This window comes from Delphinus delphis, chromosome 12 (genome assembly GCF_949987515.2).
Source record: "Delphinus delphis chromosome 12, mDelDel1.2, whole genome shotgun sequence".
NCBI classification, from domain to species: Eukaryota; Metazoa; Chordata; class Mammalia; order Artiodactyla; family Delphinidae; genus Delphinus; species Delphinus delphis.
The window spans coordinates 28,296,509-28,319,076 of NC_082694.2; the positions used below are offsets into that span (position 1 = coordinate 28,296,509).

At 50.7% G+C, this 22,568-nt stretch overlaps 1 protein-coding gene across 6 annotated transcripts in view; it reads left to right on the forward strand.

Annotated features, from left to right (window-relative positions):
• Positions 1-22,568, forward strand: part of SFXN5 (sideroflexin 5) — a 116,812-nt gene that overhangs the window by 66,062 nt on the left and 28,182 nt on the right. For 5 of the 6 annotated variants that reach the window (XM_060026382.1, XM_060026386.1, XM_060026383.1 and 2 more), the window contains one exon: positions 7,726-7,816. In XM_060026382.1, the coding sequence (XP_059882365.1) occupies positions 7,726-7,816 (91 nt within the window). Of the gene's footprint in view, positions 1-7,725; positions 7,817-22,568 lie in introns of those variants that run through there. The other variant, XM_060026387.1, reaches the window with a different exon arrangement.

The window sequence follows — 22,568 nt, forward strand, 5'->3', positions numbered from 1 at the left end:
TTAAGTTATTTTTGAAATCTAGCAGTTTGCTGTCTTTTAACAAAGGAAGTTCTGTCAGCGCTTGCTGTGCTTTAGTTCGGGCTTTTGTGTTGAGCACTTCTGTGGTCAACCCCGCTGAGCCCTGACTACCAGAGGGAGACCCATTCTCTCCCTTCAGGGGTGCACCTGTGCCGGGCCCTTTGCAGGTGCTGGGGGGGGGGTCGCACAGACTGGTGTGTCCTTCAAGATGCCGAGAGGGGAAGCTGAGGAAACTCTGTGGTGTCACCAGAATTATGATGCGGTGACTTGGGTGAGGGGGGACTCAGGGGAGCGCCCCCTAATTCACACAGGGCTGACTCTTAGAGGACAGACTGGGGAGAAGTGAAGGCAGGGTCCGGTGCTCCAGAAAGAGGGCACAGCACACAAAGAGGCACGCAGGAGAAGGAGAGCATGACAGGTTCCGGAAGCTGTCAGAAAGTGAGTGTGGCTGCCACACCAGGAGTGATGGCGACCGGGTGATGCGGAATCGGGAGGGGGCGGGGTAGTGGGGGCTGGTCATAAGTCATCACGGGTGCCTTGTCAGGTGTTAGGAGAGTCATGCCAGGAACCCCTGCCTGGGCTCAGGGACCCTGGGGTGTTGCAGGGGGTACAGGCAAAGAGGGCTGGGGGGAAAGTCGTGGGGGGGTGGCTGGCCCAGCAGATGGACCACCCTTGTGGACACGGGGTCCTGGATGAGAGTGGACTTGGGGCTGGAGAGGAAGGCTCAGGGCTAAAGTCCCACATGAACCGTCAGGAGCTGGATGGTGGAGCCAGAGTATGAGAGTCGCCTCCTCAGGCGCTTCACCTTCAGCCAGGTCCACGCTGGCCGAAGACTTGCCCTGTTGGAGAAATGCTGACCTCTATTCCTAAAGGGCTTGCACCCTGGAGGGTCCTTTCTGTATAGGATGCAGTGACTGTGTGTTACCCTGGACATCAGGGCACAAGGAGGTATCCCAGGGGATCCCTGGGCTGAAACCCTCCCCCTCCCAGCTCCCATTGCCTACTGGAGCTCCATGTCCCTGTGATAGTCAGGCTGGCAAGTAATCATAATGGCTAACACTTGTGGAGTGCCTACAATGTGCCAGGCACCGTTTAGATGTCCATCTCCTAAGGCATACCCTGAGCTACACCCTCAAGCACAGAGTGAGCCAGGTGCAGTCTTGCAGAAAGCCCAGGAACCAAGTACGAAGGTGGGTGGAAGTGCAACCCCTCGTTACTCTTAAAGGGCCCCTCAAAAATGTTCTCCCAGTCCCCACTGTTCTCAGGGTACCTGGGAGGGACTTGTTTACCGGAGTGCATGGTAACAGTTCCTCCAGCTGGAAGCCAAGAACACTGCTTGGCTTTTCCCACCTTCTCACGCCACAGGGGAGCAGGAAGAAAAATGTGTCCTTTGTCAGCAGAATAGTGTCTGATTAAGCCAGCTCTGTCACTCACTTCACCTCTGTGCCTCAGTGTCCTCACCTGGTGTCTTCTGTGGTCCATGGTGTAGCTCATGGTGCCTCCGTGGTCCAGGGTGTAGCTCATGGTGCCTCCGTGGTCCAGGGTGTAGCTCAGGCCCAGCTATTCTTCTCTGAGCCTGATGGAGGTAGGAGGTCAACAGCCTGAGAATCCAGACCAGACTGTAGTCTCACTGCTTTCACTCTGTGGGGCTTCCAGGTTGGAGGGCCCATGGTATGGACCCTGTATCAGAATCTGAACTGTTCCAAAAGCCTGCAGATGGTGATGCTGGCAGTGGCAAGTCTGATGCAAATATCGGCTTCACATCTATAATGGGGAGGACAAGTTGTTGTCCTTCCTAGATGGAAGGGGTCTAATGTAATTGGCTTTCTAGCAGGTAGCCAGCAGGTTCCTATGGGGAATGGTTCAGGGGTCAGTGTTGGTCACTATTGCTAGCAGAGAAGCCACACAGCTGCAGCTGGAGCTGAGTGGTGTGTGAACCTGTGCATAACTCTGTCCTGGCTACCTTGGCCCTTTGCTCTTGAACCAGTTGCCAAGTGAGTCTGGTTGGGGTTTCGGGACGGTTGACCTCCATAGAGTCAGGGTCCACTGGTTGTTACCAAGAGTTTATTCTACAGCACACGCCCTCTGGTGGGCATTTTTGGTACCTCACAGATTCCTTGACCTGCCCCAGCCCTTGCTCCACCAGGGCCCACAAAAATCCCTGACCACATAGTTATATTATCCACCACCCAAGAGTAGATCCTAAATTCTGACCTCATGCCATCCCTCCTTTCAGATATGCCCATTCCATTGCTCTCCAGGGCCCCTTGGACCCCCTTATGGCAGGTGCCAGTAGAGTCTGCAAAGCCAGCTGCAGACAGCCTGGTATTTCATGCTTCTGAAGCCTGCTGAGTCCCCCTCCCTTCTTACCTGGCTGCGTCCTACTCTCCCTTAGGACTCAGCTGGGCATCCCCTTTCTCAGAAGCCTTCACAGCCCTGGGGGCTGCCCCCTCAAGGCCCCTCCTCCTGGCAGAGTGGGTGAGCCGTACGCTCAGGTGACCTTAGACCTGTGCACGCAGCATCTAGCCCCAGAGAGCTGTGCCTGCTGAGGTGGACAGCAGCGGCTGCATAAGGCATCTCCTGCATGGCTCTTCTTTTTCTGCCTCAGAAATCCATCAATCACTTGATTTATCTAGAAACATTTATTAGGCACCTACTCATTTCACCAGGCACCAGAAATTCCGTGAGGAATAAGAGAGTGTACACGGTCCTTGGGCCCAGCCCTTAGAGCCTATTGGGAGAGATGGATATTTAGTAAAGAGTCCACAGGCAAAAATACTTCTGTGCAATTCTGTTTCTCATAATATACATGTGTTACTTTGATTCCCAACATTTTAAGAAGTAAATGAATATACTTAGGGACTGTAATGGGTACATGGAAAGAAGAGATCCAGGTTCTGTGAGAGGCTGCAAAAGGAGAGCCCCAAGTGAAGAGGAGGCCTCTTTGAGGGCTTGATGTTCAAGCTGAAAAGTGAGGAAGCCAAGGGACAGCAGGGCTTGAGAGAGAGGGAGGGAGGGAAGGAGAGAGGGAACTGGCTTGTTGGAGAGGCAGGGCGGCGGCAAGGTGGCTGGAGCCTCGCAAGCACGGCCTGGAGGTCATGCAGGGCCCTGCGGGTCTTAAGTGCAGTGAAGCCACTGAAAGACGAATGCATGTTGGTGTCCAGTTTTGGAAGTCCACTCTGGCTGCTATAGATTATACAGGGGATTAGAGGGGTCAGGGGTGCGAGTAGGGGTCCCAGTTAGGAGGTGGGTAGCTGTCCAGGGAGAAGCGATGGGTGCTTAAGCCAAGTGGTAGGAGCAGAGAGAGAGAGAGAAGACACTGAGTAGCTCGAACAGGGAGCTCTGCCCTGTGGACTGGATGTGGGGTGGCAGAGACTCCTGTCCAGGTAGACTTCTAGGTTTCTGGCTTGAGGAGCTGAGCTGGGAGTGGGAGAGGCAGACCGGGTGTGGCTGAGGAGGAGAAAGATAACCTTCATTTGTGGTGTGTGCAGGTGGAGTGCCTGAAGTCCATCGAGACAGAGGCATCCCGCAGGGGACCAGATATGTGGGCTGGAGTGGAGGACACAGCCTGCGTGATGCAGGCATTGCCCCAATCCCATCTGAGGTCTCCTCTCAGGCCTTGCAGAAGCTAGGCTGGTGTCGGCCTGGAAGGACCTTCATACTCAAGGAGACAGTTATCAGCCATGTAGCACATGACACTGAAGGTCTTGTGACATGGAGCTCCCACCCCACCCCAGTTCTTGGTACTGGTCAGCACTTATCTCCACCAAAGCGGATGGCCAGGGAGCCAGTCCTCCCTCCTCTTCCTCTGACCTTCTCAGCTGCCCATGGCAAATTTACCCGCCTGGGAGCCAGAGCTTGGAAAGAGGTAGCCAGAGAAAGTCCACTGCTTCCTCCGGCCAAATCTGATGTCCCATGGATCCTGGGCTCTGGCTTCTCCCAGGACCCCCGTCTGCTGGCCACATGGGGAATTCTTATGAAAAATCTGCACCCCGTTTGAGTTCCTCTCCACCAAAATACAGCCCCTGTTTGGTTAATTTCTATTTTGTGGCTTATCTGGAAGCTGTTAAAACAGACCCCGGGGGACCCTCTGCAGTGATTGTTCCATATCTCATTATCTTTCCTGAACCCGATTGTTAGCTCAGATTTTTCTGATCGCTAGCTGCTGTTCGTGATGAGTTGTGTGCCATTAATGCCAGCTGGTTCCCTTAAACAGGACCCACCATGCCAGGGAAAGTGAGCTGGCATTCAGAGCCACCAGCCACTTGGCTTTTTAATTTTAATGGGCTCCACCAAATGTTCCAGGCCAAAGGGTCCCCAAGGAACCAGAACAGACAGGCTCCCAACCCAGTCAGCAGCCCACCCTGGTTCCTTCCCAGGCTGTGGCCATCCCAGCTGTTGGGACACTAAGGTCTGGATTGGGGGCCTCCCCTGTATTCATGCCTTCTTGCCACGAGGCACATCCTTGATGAGTGGACGGCGTGACCTCAATGGCTCCTAGCGAGCTTGCAGCCACACATGTGCCTGGGCCTTCTCCCTACTTTGCTGGTCCCAGCCCCTTCCCACATGCTCAGGCATGTGGGCTGTGCACTAAGAAAAGTGTGTGTGCCTCACTAAATCTCACCTGTCCATGTTGGGAAGACCCTGGTGGCTTCAGGGAAGGGGAGGCCAGAAGAGACCTGGGACCCAAGAATTGTTTTTCTCTTCTTTCCTCCTCCCTAGCCTGGGCTCCCACCTAGAGTGGGGGAGACAGGCTGGGTCATCACTCTGGGCTGTGCCAATCCTAGCCGGTGGGAAGAACAGCCAGCCAAGGAGGGGAAGGCTTGAGGGCAGTGGGCATGTCTGAGTGTTTGCTACAACCAATGATCACTATTCCTTCCTGCCCTCCCACCACCCTCCAGCCTGGCCTGCCCTCAAGAGGCTGCCAGGGAAGGGTTCCAGCTCCCTGCTGGCTTCTCAGAGGACTCCTGCTTCCCATTCCTCCAGCACTTCCTGCATCCTTCCAAACAAATGTGGAGGGTTTTGAACCCAGACCTTCTATATTCTAGCTGCCGAGGGCAGAGGTGGCTCAAGACCCCTATCTCCTCTGCCTGGAGCTGCCTTCCAGGCCTCTGGGCCCCAGCCCCAGGCTGGTCTTTTCAGGGAGGCTTTTGCTTTGCAAACAGCCAGTTTTAAATGGCTTGTAGTAATTTTAAAAAATGGCCTGTCAGACATTCCTCATTGAGATGGAAGACAGTTGGAAAGTAAATAGCACAGTGGCTAAGAGCAAGGCTTTGGAATTAGCAGACCCTGGGTTTGAATCCTAGTTTCACCTGCCTTGTAATAGTGTCTGTCCTTGGGCAAATTACTTAACCTATCTGAACCTGTCTGAACTTCTCTGAATCTGTTAAAAGGGGCAACATGCCCTATCTAGAAGCCTGCTAGTGGGGATTTCATTAAGATGTTTCACATGGTGTGCCCCGCACTTGGCCTGGTATCTCCACATGCCCCTTTCCTTTTCCTCACGGCTAACGCCCGCCTGTGTGTCCTCTGGCCTCGCTCCACAATGGCACCTTGTAGGAACATATTCCCTGGTATTTTGGGGGGTTGGGGGAACCATTTCTGAGTCACAGAGGTAGTCACTTACTGCTGAGAGTGGGGAGACCTGGCCTTGGTGAGTTCCATCTGAGCAGCAGGGGCAGCCTGGAAGCAGGGCCACAGGGCCCAGGGTGGGCGGGCAGCACCCCCCAGCCTGCCCCCACCCCCTCCACTGAAGTGTGTCCAAGTTGCCGCACGTCTCTGTGCCTCCCTGCCTCCACTTGAGCAGGCAGAGAGGATACGAATTTGACTCTGACCACCAGCTTGAGGCTTCAAATGGAGGCCAGGCACCTGAGGGCCCAGGCCGGCTTTGCCTGGCAGCACTCTGGCTCTGCGGGGTCCTGGACTGCCTGGGGAATGGCGGGTTGGCACTTCTTATCTTCCCAGGCCTCACAGTTACGGCCTGGGCTGGGCCATTCGTGCCATGCCTGCCCTGATTTGACTGCTGCGGGCACCCTGCAGTCCTGGAGGCTTTCCCAAGGTTCTTCATCTTCCCCAACAACCCAGAAGGTTGAGGCCAGAGCCAGGGTGGCCTGCTGAACCACCAGGTGTGCCAGGCCGCGAGCAGGCTGTCCCCAGCCCCATCAGGCCCACAGTCCCACAGGGGAGGGCTGGCCCTGGCCTCAGTTTGGGGGAGCAGAGGCCTCTATACACCCATCTTCTGGTCTGGCCACAGACACCCTCTTCTGTCTCCCCGTGCCTGTGCGCATGCGGTTTCCCCACCGAAACGTCCTTCACCCCAGCCGAACTCCACCTTCCTCTCCTCCAAGAAGCCCCTCTTCCGGACTTTGCTGATCTCTCCATCCATTCACTTCTTTGTTGTTTGTTGCATTTATTCCTCAGCCACTGCTTTACTGAGCATGGACTCTGTGCCGTCCCCTGCCCTAAACGGCCAGGCATACAAAGATGAAGAAGGCCCAGTCCCTCCCTCTCAGTCCAGCGGGGGCATTAGACGCACAAACAGGGTACTGAGTGCTGGGAAGGAGGGGCTGGTGATGTGCAAGGGAGGGACTTTCTGCCTGGGAGAGGTGACGTCATTCTTACATAGATTCATTAATTGAGACCTCTTACATGCCAAGCTCGTGCTAAGCACTGTACATAATTCTTATAACAGCCCTGGGGTGCTGTAGATGTTACTGTCCCTTTTACAGATAAGGAAACTGAGGCAGAGAACGGTTAAGTGACTCCCAGTGTTAAAGGCACTGGGAGGTGGCGCTCGGAGCTGGGCCTTAAAGAACAGGCATAGACTGAGCAGGGGAAGGAAGGGGTTCGGGGCATAGAGACCAGCAAGGGCAAAGACCCTGAGGTGGGAAATGCACATAACGTTTCAGCTGACTGGACTCATGGAGAGGGAATGTGGGTGCTGGGGGAGCGGGGAAGGGAGGTTACGGAGGCCACAACTGCCGCAGGGAGGAGACTCACCTACTTGCACAGGCCGTGGGGAGGAGCTGTCATGGCGGACAGGATTGGACCTGTGTTCTAGGAAGACGAGGGTTGGCATGGGGGATGGACTGGAGTGGGAGTGCCCAAGGCAAAGGCGAGGGGGGCCCAGGTGTCCTGCGCTGGGTGAGGGGAGCTGCAGTCTGAGCGAAGACGGACAGAGAGCCCAGGATGTCTGATGCACTCCCGTCCTGCTCTGGGTGGCTCTGCTTACCTCTCCAGTCACCTGTGAGTCCCCCTGTGCTGAGTCCTCCCTGTCTGGCCAGGCCCATGCCTGGGACACCAGGAATGTGGTAGTTAAGAAGCTGGGTGGGAATGAGGGGCATTCTACACTTCACTTATTTGCAGATTATAGATTCTTCTAACAGCAACCTCCCCACCATCCCTTTTCCTCTCCCCAGAGAGGCTATAGGTGTGCACGTGTGTGCGTGTGCATGTGTGTGTGTGTGTGTAGCTGATGCTTTTCCTCTCCCTCTTTCTCATGGGCCGGTTAAGTGGGACGACTGGGCAGTGATGCTTTAAGGAGCCACACTGGGGCTCGGCAGCATGAGGTCATGCTGAGGATGTAGGGTCTGGAGTGCAGTTCCAAGGCAAGATGGTGCCCCTCGCTCTCTGCTCTTCCCCCAGCCTGCCCCTTCCTCCCATGGGCCGCTGCAGCACCACACACTCTTTCTGTTTTCTCTTTCTAAGGTGGGCCTTAATGTCCTGGTTCAGAAAGCCAACAAGTTCACCCCGGCCACCCGCCTTCTCGTCCAGAGATTTGTGCCGTTCCCCGCCGTAGGTAAGCCTTGCACAGTGAGGAGTGTCTGTGCGTGTGTGCACAGGCATGCATGTACCACCTGTGGGCGTGTGGGGCGGCCGGGCTCTGGGGGAGCTGGACGGCCCCTCCACACCTCTCCTGACACTGGGTGGGGGGTGTCTCCTGGCTGGGGCGACTGGAACAAAATGTGTGTAGGTAGAATAAAGGGTGACTGGGGTGCCACTGACCAACTCTGTGCCTGAGATTCTGTTTTTAGCACAGAGATTCTTAACCGGGGATCCCTAGACCCCCAAGGGGTCAGTAGATGGAATGTAGTAGATCTCGTGGACTTGGTTGGGGAAAATATTTATACTAACCTCTAACTGAAATTTAACATTTCCTTCCATTATGAATGTAGGCAGCAAATCACAGTAATAAGCAGGACTTGTGTCTGTCACCAGTAGAAATCACAGATATTTTCATGTCACATTACAGTTGTTACAAAGATCTTAAAATATCATTTATGCTCAACACTAATTCAAAATCATATTTAATAGATCCACCAGTAGATCTTGTCTTTTAATTAGTTTAAAATCACATCTATTACTGTATCACAATTGAAAAAATATTTTGATAACTTATTTCAATATAATCCCTTTGTAATCCTACATATTTTGTTTTACGCACTTAGAGACATTATTTGGGGAGGGTCGCATAAGGCCTCACCAGCCTGCCACAGGGGTTCCTGACACACAGGAAGGTTTAAGCCTCCCGCTAGTCTGGTGCTCCAAGCCCTTGTGTGGTGGGCCCTTTACATTTCAGGGGTCTCCAATCATATTCAGGTAACTGTGCGTGCACGTGTGTGTGTGTGTGTGTGTGTGTTTGTAGGGGCTTTCGCCTGCTTTCAGCAGAGTCTTTGCTGGTCTTGGAGCCCTGAGCTTACAATAAGTGTCCCAGGCCTGGGCCCTGAGATCCTACAAAGCCCAGCCTGGCTCTTAAGAAGCCTACACCTTATTTGGAGAAAGGGCACAACAATGAAAATAATTTTTTTTTTTTTGTGGTACGCGGGCCTCTCACTGTTGTGGCCTCTCCTGTTGCGGAGCACAGGCTCTGGACGCGCAGGCTCAGTGGCCACGGCTCACGGGCCCAGCCGCTCAGCGGCATGTGGGATCTTCCCAGGCTGGGGCATGAACCCATGTCCCCTGCATCGGCAGGCGGACTCTCAACCACTGCGCCACCAGGGAAGCCATGAAAATTTTTTTAAAAACTAAAAAGAAATACACAACACTGACACTGAAAGAAACACAAGGCTGACCACCATTAGTCATCAAAAGAGAAGGAGAAGCAAGTGCTTGAACCATGACACTGAGTTCCCCATCTCATGCCAGAAGACAAAGCTGGAGCAGGCCCAGGAGGGGCATGAGGTCCCATTACCTCCCTGGTACCAAGGCTCAGCCTGAAGAGCCAGGCATGAGACCCAAGCTCATGGTCCCAACCCTGTTCTTCATCTCCAGGGCTCAGCTTCCCCATCTATAAAATGGGGGCACCAGTACCTACCTTCCTACAGCCTTGAGCTGAGGATCAAATGAGACCACAGACCAGTTCCATTCCTAGGAAAGTGCTTTGAAGCACCTGAAAAGCCCCTGTGAGTAGGTGGGAGATCATTATTGAGCAGCCCCACCTCCTCGTGGGCCCAGAGGCTAATGAACTCCCAGGACCAACCACCTGGCTGATCCTCAGTCAACCCAGATAATTGCTATAGCAACTCCACACTTCTAATGAACTCAGCTATTTCTGGTGTGGGCCATTAATGGAATAACTCTTTAGATCTGACTTTGTTAAGGGGCCTAATTGAGTGAACACAGCTGCCGATCTTGCGTTCCTAGCCATCCTGAGCTGGAGGGTCAGATGCAGCCTGAGGAGGGGGCAGCTCTCAGCTGCACTGGACTGGATTTTGGTCTCAGCTGAGATGTAATCTGTCCTTGAACCAAATTCAGATAAGGACTCCACCAGGGTACCATTCCAGCCTTGCTTGGCCAGACGTCTTGCTGTGTGACCTTGAAAGTGGTCTTAACCTCTCTGGGGGCTCTCTCAGGAGGAGGGCCCCTGCTTTCAGGTTTGACCCATTCTGCCCCCCCCCCGCCCCCGCCACCTGAGACTTTCTGACCTGTCCCTCTTTGGGCTCCAGTCGATTCCTCTCCTGTTTTCTTGTCAGGGAGGAGCTGCAGCCCCTCACGCTGGTCCAGCCATTATGGAGGGTCTTGCAATCCTGCATATCCCTAGACAGTTGCTCAGGGTATACATGGTGTGGTTTGCAGCCCTGACTGTCCTTGCTCGCCAGGATCCTGAGAGCAGTAGGCCCTTTCTGGCTGCTTCCTCAGGCCCACTGCCCAAGTCCTGGCTGTGTGCCTGCCTGCCTTCCACCCACTGCCCCTGTCTCTCCTCCTCCACATGCGGGCTTCCATCTCTCTGGCCCCCAGTGTCCATCCCAGGCCCACCTGCAAATGGGCACTTGCCAACCCCCTGGCTGGACACCAACACAGTGGTGTACAGGGGGAACAGGCATGCACCTCACCCCCCAGGGGCTTAAAAGCCCCCTGGTCCTCTCAGGCCACTGACTAGTCCCTGCACTTGGCCTCTCTGCACCTTATCCCCCAGGGCCTCCAGCCGACAGAGCATCTGTTGGCCCAACAGCACACTGGCAGGGCCTAGGTCCCTCCAGGTGTCCACCTCTGCTTCCCATGGCAGGCGAGACCAGACTGCACCAGGCCACCATTAAGGCCACTGAGAAGCCTGCTCAGGACTTGCCTTACCTTGTAGAGGGTCCTTTGGCCCTCTGGCCCCCTGGCCTGATGGAGAGACAGGACTCACGGAGCCCTGAGTGCACACGGGGAGCAGGTTGATGCAAGTGCAAGTGATCAGATGAAGCACTGGTAGTTGGGGGTGGGGGTGGGGGTGGTAGAGCAGAAGGGGGTCTTCAGTTCAGGGGAGAGCAGGTCCTGGAAGGGCCCGTGTGCCCTGTGCTCAGCGGCCACACCCCTCCGCCCTCTCCCCTGGGCGGGCTGGCGCTCAGGATCTGGGGAACAAGGAGGCTTCTGGGGTCAGCTACTTCTTCCCGCTGCTCTGTCCTGTCCTGCTCTAGCTTGAAGTCCGGGAGGTGCCCCGCTGTTGCCCAAGAGAGAGGCTCGAGACTTCTGGGCACAGGATGCCTGATTCCTGCACCTGATTCGGCCACTCCGCCCGCTCTCTGGCCTCAGACCAGACCCTGTTTCAGCCCTTTCCAACGGGGGCCTCTGTGAGAGTGGCTGCGGGCCTCCCGCGGGTTTGCAGAGCCCGGTGCGTCAGCGGCCCATGGCTCTCCGTGTCTCCTCCGGCAGGCCTCTCTTCCCCCTCAGTTCTCCTCATTCTCTCTCTGGGAGGACCCTCTGGCAGAGTGAGCCATCCCTGTTTTACAGAAGAACAGACAAATTCAGGCTTGCTGAAAGTTACCCTTAGCTGGCCAAAGCCCAGGCCTCCCAGGCTCAGGCCAGGGCTGCTTCAAGTTCACCTGGATACCTCCTTCACCCCTGCAGGGAGAAACTAGCTGAGGGATGTGGCCCAGGGGCAGCTGGGGCTCGGCACCCACCAGGAGCACTCCACCAGTCGGCCCCTGGCTTTTCAGCTGGGGCTGTGTGCACGTGTGTGCGACTGATGTGTGTGCATGCGTGTGTGCTGAGTACCTGGGAAGCCCCGAGGATGCTCACTGCAGCCAATTCTCTCCCTCAAGGTGGTTTCAGAGCCTTGCTGTGCCCTGGTCTAGAACAGCAATCATGTGGGAAATCTCAGTTTCTATTTATACGTGGAGATGTTAGGAAAGACGGTGAGCCCAGGAGCATGTGTGCTGGCATTGGAATTGATTGGGGACTGGTAATTAATCTGTTTAGACCTTAATTAATTCTTCAGTTCTTTCTTATTTGTGGACTGTCACGCTTAATTGTGTTCAGGAGTTCGAGCTCCGAGCAGGCCCTCCATTAATTGATGTGTGGTTGCTGTGAGGTGGAAGTTAATGGTTTGGGGAGCTGGGCAAACAGTGTAATTAAAGGTCAATCGAGGAGGCATTGGAAAAATACCCCTGCCCCCAGGTCCAGCCACCAGTCTCCATGAGCAGAGTCCATTCCAGGGGAGGCAAGCTCCACAAACAGCCTTCTCGGGAGGCCTTGAGGTGGGAGCTGGAGGAGTGGCAGGCAGGATGGAGCGGCAGGTCCCAGGTGCCATGATGGGGCACCAGGGAGAGGCACAGACTTATCTTGTGAGGCATGGGAAGGGCGGGGGCTATGAGCTGGAGCTGAGGGCATGGCTGGGTACCCAGGCCTGTCTGTGCATGTGGCGGTGAGGGCCGGACAGGAAGCTCTGAAGGTTGCCCCCAGGCTGCCTGGCTGGATCCACGGGCAGCAGAGGGCGAGCCATGTGTGTGCTAATAAAGAGCCCCATCTGGGCCTGAGCTCCCGGCGGGGGAGGCCTGAGCTTCAGCACCGCTGGCCAACTCCTTGCACAGGGAATAACCTTCCTTCATGGACCGCAAATGGCAGCCTCATCATCCCTTTGTGGGAAGTGACTTCACCCTGCGCTGTTGGCAGCAGTCCCTTACATTAAATGTCACAGCTCACTTCATCGCCATGAAGGAGTCTCTGTGTCCAGAAGTGAGTCTGCTCCTTGGGGTGTCTGGGCAGTCTTTGGGAGAGGTCTTCTGCTCGTTCACACCAGTGTGCCCCATCTCCACGCTTTCCTTCATGCCCAGGCCATGGGTCTTCCTGGCATTGATTCCCCCTTCACTTCACCACTCTGCCCCTGGTGCTCAATCCACCCTGCTTTCTTCACCTGGGAGGTGGCCCCGGCAGTGTGCCTGAGCCTCAAGGGTCAGTCCCCAGGCCTCACCTCCTCCACCCTTCATCCCTGTGGTTGGAAGACAGCAGAGTGCACCTGTGTCCGCTGTGTCCTGGGCCTCGTGATTTATGCTCCTTCTGTCCAGGTCAGTGGTACTTAATGTGGCGTCCACAGCGCTTAGGCCATCCTGGAGGCCCTCAAGCCGCTTCCTGGACCTGGCCTGGCTCTTGCTCATAGCCCATCACACTATGGTTGTAGGGTCAACGTTGTGACCTCCCTCCTGCCCTCTCGCTGGGCCCCAGACCTTTGCACAAGGCCCCGCTTGACTGGAGTGCCCGCTCTTCCCCACTACCTCAGTTCCACACTCTGCCTTCTCTTGGCTGCCAGGCCTTCGTTTCTCACTTCAGACATCACCTCCTCCAGGAAGCCCTCCCTGGTAGCCCCAACCAGGGTTAGACCACAGCACCCTGTGTGCCTATGTCTATCCTGGAACTACCCATTTTGTCTCCAAGTCTCCCTCCCTCATCAGATTCTGAACTCCCCAAGACAGGGACTAGACCTCATTCATCACCAACCCCCAACCCCCCTCTGTGCTTGCCACCCAATGTTCAGTGTGGGTTTGTTCAGTGAACAAATGAATGCTTTAGTAGAAATGGTTTGAAATTGGGCGTCCCGTAGTAAAACCCTACCCTGATGGCACTGGTGACCACATTCTGTGGCTGCTTGGACATTTATTCTGGTATTTTTTTTAAATTGTTCTTTGAATGTTCTGTTTTCTTATACAAGTTTTCACTATCACTGTCATTCACTCAGTCAGCAGGCCTAGGGTGGATGACCACGTCATCCTGGGCACATTCTTCGGCCTTTCTGGGTTGGATCTGGAAGGGTAGGCTGGACTGGGTGCCAGAATCAGGGGCAGCCCGAGAACTGGCCTGGGGCCCCGGTGTGTGTCAGGCTCCAGGTGGACAGGGCCAGTGGGACCAAGTCAACCAGAGGGAAGTCTCCAGGGGTGTGTCCTAGGGCTCTGCCTTCAGTCTCGTCCCCTTCAGTTATTTTACAGCTGCCTTGGTCAGAGGAGGCCTATGGGTCAGACTCAAGGAACAGGGGTAGCAACCTGGCAGTGATTATGAATTCACAGGCAAGTGTACCAGGATCCAAAAAGATCTCACAAGGTTTGATGTAAGGCTTGCTGTTCAAAAAACGCGGCTGCAAAAGTATAGAGGTGCTGAGACCTGATTTGACCAGAGTACTTAGGATAACGATCCAGAGATTGTGTGGGCTGTATGCTCGGAATAGGTCTGCCGTGTGGTGTGTGGCTCTGAGGCGCCCTCTGACCTCAGCTGCATTATTAGAGATAGAGTGGCCAGAACAAAGGAGTCTGTTTAGTTCTGGATCCCACACATCCAGACTAGCACTGATACGTGGAGCCAAACAAGAGTAGCAGGATCTTCTGAAAGACTGACCGTCTGTGAATGGAATGAGCTGCCTGACCCCTGGGTTAGGGAAGTTTCTGAGTAGTAGCCTGGTCCAAAAGTCTGAGAGGGGCACTTATGTGCGAGCAACTCACCTGTTCTGGGCAGCTTGCCCAGGACCTGGCATACACGTAGTAGGTCCTCAGAGAATGCTTACTGAATGAATGGCCTTCCAATTCAGATATCTTATACTTCCTGAAATACAGAAGGCAGAGAAGTCCAGAGTCGGAGGAGATGGAGAAGCACGAGGCAGGGGAGGAGGGCTGATAAATGTGGAAGGAGCAGGCCTGGTTGGGGTGGGCCAGGCCTGCTGGGGAAGGAGGAGGGGAAAGGGCATGTTGGGGCCTTGAATACCCACTGAGAGTTGGAGCTTCAGCTTATGATTAATGGGGGACCATTGAAGAATCTCCAGCTAGGGAGTAGCTGTGATAAAAGGGTGCTTTGCAGAAGATGAATGTGTTAGCAGGAATCTTTTATTCGGAGATCCCTCACTTCAGAGTCAGCCTATACCTACATCTACAGGCTGATTTTTTTCAATCCAGAAATTCCCAGTCCTGAGTTTGTGACACTTCAGTATAGGTTGTGAAACTCCCCCCAAATTCTCAAGCTATTTGAAAGAAAGTCTGTGCCCTATAGCACTGCCTCTCAGGCAGAATGGTGGAGAACATCATGAAATCACGGAAATATTAAGGTGTACATCCCCATCTGATAACCATCACGTCCCTAAAGGCAGAGGGGCTATATAGTCTGGTGCGATTCGAGTGTGTGTGTGTTTGTGTGTGTGTGTGTGTCTGTAAGGTGATGATGTACATACATGTCAGCTTGTAAATACATAGACCGTGTCTGGCAGGGACATGAGAATCTGGCTAGAGTGGTTGCCTCAGGGAAGGGGAGTGAAACTAAATTAGAAGGAGACTTTTTTTTAAAATAAATTTATTTATTTAATTTATTTATTTTTGGCTGCATTGGGTCTTCGTTGCTGCGCGTGGGCTTTCTCTAGTTGCAGTGAGCGGGGCTACTCTTTGTTGCAGTGCGTGGACTTCTCATTGCTGTGGCTTCTTTTGTTGCAAAGCACGGGCTCCAGGCGCGTAGGCTTCGGTAGTTGTGGCTTGCGGGCTCTAGAGCGCAGGCTCAGTAGTTGTGGTGCATGGGCTTAGTTGCTCTGCGGCATGTGGGATCTTCCTGGACCAGGGCTCGAACCAGTTTCCCCTGCATTGGCAGGCGGATTCTTAACCCCTGCGCCACCAGGGAAGCCCAATCCTAACCTTACTTTTTATTATTTACCCTTTTATGTGATTTGGATTGTTTATCGATGTACTTGTTACCTACAGAATAAAAGAGAGGGAGGAAGTGGAGTCTGGAGAACTTTGTTCAATGTCAACCTGGAGGCAAGGTGGGAGCTCAGGTCTCCTGGGGTCCACTAGAGTGTTTTTGTTTTTGTTTTAATAAAAATCATTCTATTTTTTTTTCTGATAATACATGATTGTGATATAAGTTAAACAATTGCCCTCCTCTCCCCAGAGATTAGTTTGGCATGTAACCCTCCAAATTCAAATAAACATCTAAAAGTGTAGAAATCTCTGCCTAGTTATTGTATCTATCTATAATATAAATATGCCTCTATAAATATATATCTAATACAAATGAGATCATACTGTGTATACTGTTTGTAAATCACTTTTTAAGCTCACAGTAAATTTTGGATGTCTTTCCATGACAGTCATAAAATCCCAACTTATCCTTTTGACAGCCACAGTAACTCATTCTGTGGCTGTTTTCTAAAGATTATGAAATATTATTTCAAACACATGGAATATTATAGAAAATAGAGAATACATTATTAGATGTACCCAAAGCCTTCTTTGCCCTCTGCCTTTTTGATTCTGGTTTCCTCCTTCTCTCTTGAGGAAGGCTGTTGACTTGCATCTTCCCCATTTGTGTTTTTATATTGTATATTATGTGTATATACCATAAACCAGAAATTGTATTGTTTGTGTGTTAAGTTTACATTAACTGTGTTGTGTTGTACATATCCTTTTAAAACTTGTTCGTCATTGTAGTTTTGAGATTTATGTGTGTTAATACATATGCATTCATCTCAGCTGCTGTAGGCTGCGTGAGTCTTCCACAGACTAACTGGGGACATCTAGGTTGTTTCCAGTTTCTCACTATTATACGTAGCACTGCACCAGACAGCCTTATACACATGTCCATGTGCACATGAGTAGGAGCTTCTCCAGGCCAGAGGTTTTCAAACAACCACCTGGGGAGCTTTAAAAAGAAATGCAGACATCTGGGTCCTACCTCAGATTTGGTTCCAGTTGTGCAGCCAGTGTTGAGAATCAACAGTCTAGGGTCTGTACCTAGAAGTGGAATGACCATGTCAGTTGGAATGCCCATCTCTACCTTTACCAAATGAGGATACTGGCTTTTACTCTGCTTGCAAGGTTTGGATTTTTGTTTCCCTACATCCTCTTCAACATTTGGTACTATCAATCTTTAAAAAATGTTTGTCTATCTGAAATGGTTCTTTTCTCCTTTTAATTGGCATTTTCCAATTCCCAGTATGGTTGAGAATCTTTTCTTAACTTTATTGGGCATTTGGGTTTCCAAATAGAAGAAACAGAGAGAGAATAGATTCCTTTTCATACCGTCCACAAAAACAAATTCCAGATAGATTGAAGACCTAAATGTGTAAAGTAAAATGTTAAAGCTTCTAGAAGGAAATATAGATGAGCACTGGAGTAGAAACATAGAGTTTCTTTTTTTTAATTAATTATTTATTTATTTTGGCTGCGCCGAGTCTTAACTGTGGCATGTGGAATCTTCATTGCGGCAGGCAGGATCTTTAGTTGCAGCATGTGGACTTCTTAGTGCGGCAGGTGGACTCTTACTTGTGGCATGCATTCGGGATCTAGTTCCCCAACCAGGGATCGAATCCAGGCCTCCTGCACTGGCAGTACAGAGTCTTACCCACTGGACCACCAGGGAAGTCCCGGGATAGATGACAAAAAAAGTATATACCAGAGAGGAAAGGATTGCTTATTTGATAATATATGTATATTAAACTGTATGACAGAAGACACCACCAACCGTGAGAAAACAAGCCACACGCTATTTGTAAACCATTAAACCAATAAGGATTAGTCTCCAAAACATATAAAGAACTCCTGCAGATTGATTTTTTTTCTTAGATTCAAATATCAGTCTTTGACTATTAATAAGTTCATGTTCATTGATTTTTAGAATATTTTAAAATATTTCTTTTATGAATTTTTACTTGAATATTTTTTGGTGATTTTGATCACTGTATCTTTTTCTTTAATTTTTGTTCTATATTGGAGTATAGTTGATTGACAATGTTGTGTTAGTTTCAGATGTACAGCATAGTGATTCAGTTATACATATACATATATCTATTCTATTTCAAGTTCTTTTCCCATTTAGGTTATTACAGAATATTGAACAGAGTTCCCTGTGTTATACAGTAGGTCCTTGTTGGTTATCTATTTTATTTTTTAACATCTTTATTGGAGTATAATTGCTTTACAATGGTGTTGGTTATCTCTTTTAAATATAGCAGTGTATACATGTCAACTCCAAACTTCCAATCTATCCCTTCCCCCATCCTTCCCCCCGGTAACCATAAGTTCGTTCTCTAAGTCTGTTGATCACTATATCTTTTTCTTAATAATTGTTAAAACTCTTTATGCATTTTATGATTGTTTTTGGCTGAAAGTAACAGAAACCCTCAACTCAAACTGGCTTAAATAATAAAGCCTCTCTTATGACTTTACAGAGGTCAAGCCTCCAGTGAGGCATCCAGGGCCATTCCTTCCATCTCTATGCTCTGCTAGGGGCTTCATCTTCAGGCTTGCTCCCTTCATGGTTGTAAGATGGCAGCCTCAATTCCAAACATCAGATCAAAACCCACCACTGCCCAGAGGAGAGGAGGCTCTGCCTGCCACCTCTGCTTAAGTGGGAGGAGACTTTTCCCAGAAGTCCTGCAGACATCCCTCACTGGCTAGGATCAGTTACATGTCCCTTCCTAAATCAATCACTGGCAAGGGAGGGGTTATTATAATTAGTTTAGACTAATCTTTTGGGGGTAGAATAGCTATTGGGAGTCAGTCTCCATGACCCTCCATAGATTAATATTTGTAGCCCTTTGTCATATATAATAAATATATTTTTAAAGCTTCCCATTTCTTATAATATTGTTCATAAATAGGTATCAAATGCCATGTCTCTCAATTCTAAGATACCTCAGTTATGAGGCATTAATGTAATAACCTTTCAGAAGAGGAGAGGACTATATTTCACATTCATTTGAAGGAATAAACAAATGTTCACTACACATTCACTCCAAGTCACTTTTTTCAATACCACAGATTCTGAATCTCAGCCTTTTTCACATTTTACAATTCTCTTTCGGACTTGATCGTTAAACACAGCATCATGGCCATCACTGCTTTTCGTAATCTCTGCCTGTAATCTTGACTGTTTTAGGCCCTTTTAAATTGACAGTATAATTTCAAAACATATGAAAGATTATTGGTATTATTTTCATTTCCTACTTCGTTATACTTGTGGTTTCATTTTATTCTTTACTTGAAGGAAAAAAATATTCTTGAAGTTAATCAGCTTCTTCAGGAAGTTTCTGAAACAGATGCCTAAGTGTAGGACCCATGAATAGGTCACACCAACCCCTCCTGGCTTTAAAATTTTTATGATCTACTTCAAGAAGATTGGCATTTTCTTTTCAACTTTTAGACAAGTAAAGCATGGTTACATTCTCATTGTAAAAATGCAAACAGTATAGAAAAATTTAGGGTAAAAAAGTGGAAGTTCTTCAATAACCCCTAATTCCCAAATTTGGTTCTCTTCCCCAAGAAGATTACTCGGTGAGGTGTGACCCTTCTAGAACATTACCCAAGGATTTATGCACACACGTGTGTGCACTGGTTGTGGGGTTTTACGTTCAGTAAATCATCCTGTACATACTCAATAACTTTGTTCACATAAGTTTGTTTTGGCGATCTTCCCACGTGAGTTCCCTAATGGTGGACATTTAGGTTGTTTCTAATTATTTGCTGTTACAAACAGTGCTATAATTAACATCCTTGTAAATGTCTCTTTGTGCATATGGGCAAGCATTTCTTTAGGGTAGCTATCTATGGTTTGGCAATTTCTGCTGCCTTTAATTGCATTGCCTGGTATCTGGCAGACGATCTTCTGCATGTACAATAACTTTTCGTGTCCATGCTCCATTATAGTGTAAGTTTTAAAAAGATGTTTTAGGCAACAATTAGGAATCTAAGTTTAAGTTCAAATTCTGTGTGGATTGCTGTGGGCAGCTGAGGTGACAGTTGCATGAACAGATACCTCTACACGTGGCTAAGTTCACCCATGCACAGAGAGTTGTGATGAAGAGCAGGTAAGGTCCCCCTGCAACATGCATTGTAAGGCACATGGTGATTTTTATAATGTTAAAATATGCGTAAATGCCTCTTAGAGCAGATGAGTTATGGTATTTGGTTTTCCCAGATGAATAGCCCATTGCTCCACCCCGTACTTAAATGGCCCTTTCCCTGCAAGTCGATACAACTGCATTAACACAAATTCATTTCCGCTACAGCTGGGGGTGTTTCTGGACTATTAACTCCATTGATCTATGCCTCTGTTCCGGTGCTAGTTCAAGGGGTAAGCTCCTCTGTAGTCATATTTTTGAGAACTTACTTGCACACTTGTCTTTCTATCTACTGCTCTTTCTTCCCCCCACACTGTACTTTTCACACAGGTGCTTCATTAGCTCTTCACAATCTGCATGATTTTGCATCATGATGTGTCTGATGTGAGAACATCTGCAGCAGGCAAGAGCATATTTTCCTCAGGCCTTGACACTGAGTTTGCCATCAGCATGAAGCAATCTCTGTCTCTCTCTCTTTCTCTCCCTCTCTCTCTCTCTCTCATCCACTGACATCTCCTAGCATCACTGCTCCAACATCAGTTATGCTTGAGTCTTGAACTCAATCTGAGTTGAAAATGTGCCAGCTTTCTTATCATTATCACTAACAGACTGCTTAATTAACCTGCAGATATTGTCAATAATGGATCTTGCTGGTGCGCTAGAAAGGAGACCCATAGCCCATGTTTGGTCTCTCTCTCTCTTTTCATTTACTTAGTCTCTCAGTGTCTATCTGGAGTTGGACTGTCCAGGAGTGAGATGAGAAGGACCTGGGAGGGTTTGAAAGCAATACAGCAGAACTGAAAGTTCTGGAAGAGATCATGGAAATGAAATCACTAAAACAGGCTGGCATTCTCATTGCTCAATGGCAGGGATGGCTAGCAACCGGTGCATACAGCAAGTGCTTAATAAATGGATAACCACTGTACACAGTCAACAGAAGAGATTACAGGGCATGTGTTGTCTGTGTAAGCAGTAAGAACTGTGGGTGTTCCAAGGGAGGAGCCTGGGGTTGTCATCTTCTGAGGTGGCTTTCAGCGTTTTCTCTTTCTTTCCAGCCAGGGAGCTCAGATGAGAGGGGACATTGTCATCCCCAAAAGCATCCAGGAGGGGAGGGAGGCTGGGTTTTCACTTCCTTTCATGCTTTGTCTTTCATCTCAAGTGGTTTTGTGTTTTGTTTTGTTTTTTTTTTTTTTTGCGGTACACAGGCCTCTCACTGTTGTGGCCTCTCCCATCGCAGAGCACAGGCTCCGGACGCGCAGGCTCAGCGGCCATGGCTCACAGGCCCAGCCGCTCTGCGGCATGTGGGATCTTCCCAGACCGGGGCACGAACCCGTGTCCCCTGCATCAGCAGGCGGACTCTCAACCACTGCGCCACCAGGGAAGCCCCCTGTTTTGTGTTTGAACCAAAGGCCTTCTGAGGCCACATCAGACATTCGGAAATTTCAGAGAGCAGGAGAGATGCCACCATGAGCCTGGGGCAGCTCCATCACCTCGAAAACCATGCTCTCTCCTGTCTTTGTCTCCATCACATACACACACACACACACACACAGAGTCAGGCTAGATATGTCTCAGCCGCCCCTGGCTTCCCTCTACCTGGAGATCCTGTAAGCTCAGACAGCACCCAGAGATCCCGTGGAGACACTAAATGCAGCCCCTCCTTTTACACTTGGGAAGCTGGGCAGGGGGTGGGGTTTGCAGAGTCAGCTGTTGGCTCCTGGCTTTAAGCAGTTGCTCCTCCCCTGGACTACATTCCTGTGGCCTTGCCTTTCCTGGAGTGGTGGTGGTGGTGGTGGAAAGGATTCTCAGAGGGCATAGATTGATGCCTTTCAGGGCAGAAAACCCCAATATTCTCTCCAAAGAGAGACTAATATTGGGTCTCCTGGGTACTGAGGGCCTGGCCGTCCCAGGGGTGCGATGGGTGTAGTACATTCCTGCCACCACTAGAGGGCGAGTCACTAACACCCAGGCCAGGTGCCCCTTCCCAAGGCCACTCTGGGGGCCCTGGGGCTGTCAAGAGCTCACCTCTGAGGGCGGGGAGGGGGAGATGCAGAGTCAGGACTGGAACCTAAGCCCAGCTGGCCTGAAAACCAGACTCCCATTCTCTCTTCCTTTACCTCAGATTCACCTTCCTAACTCTGTCAGTCTGGACGTGTGTTAAGACGAGGGTTTTTCAACGTCAGCACTACTGACACGTTGGGCTGGAAAATTCTTTGTTCTGAGGGCTGTCCTGTGCATTGTAGGATGTTTAGTCATCTTTGGTCTCTAGAGATCACACTAGATGCCAGTAGCAGCCCCCCGTCCCCCAGGTTGTGATCATCAAAAACGTCTCCAAATATTGCCAAATGTCTCATGAAGATGGCCCCAGTTGAGAGCCCCTGTGTAAGACAGGAGAGCACGCCTGCTGTGGAGACAGGAGGAACTGGTGCCGAAAAGGTCTGCGCATGGTTCCCACTGCTCCTGTGTGTCGTGTGGAAACACGAGCTACTCAGAGATGGCATATGTGCTGTAAATACATTTCGAAACTGTATTTGGTCTCCTGCTTTTCTTCTCCAAAGACTGCAGAGTATCTCAGTCTTCCTCTCTGTTTATTCCACCTCCCCACTTGACTGAAACAGGAGATTGAGGCTCAGAGACCCCCAGGGCCTCAAGCCACCCCTCACCTGCAGAATCCTGTCCCCCAGCTGCAGGCGCCCTGGACCGCTCTGCTCCCCAGTGTTGGCTTGGGTACCAGGAGCATCTGTGGTCCTCCTCCACCTGCCCACTAGGCCCTGCCGCCCTCCAGCTCCCCAAACCCTGGTGTCCCCCCCCCCACTGGAGGGAGTGGGGAAGCAGCAGGTGTTGATGCTAATCAGCGTTCACAGCCCAGAACTGCAGTCGCTCCCAGGCTCACACACTCCCCAAAATTAAACACTCATTATACAAAATTAATTGACATTAATTAGCAAAAATTAAAACTTTAAACACAGCAAGGCGCTTTTGGGGGAGG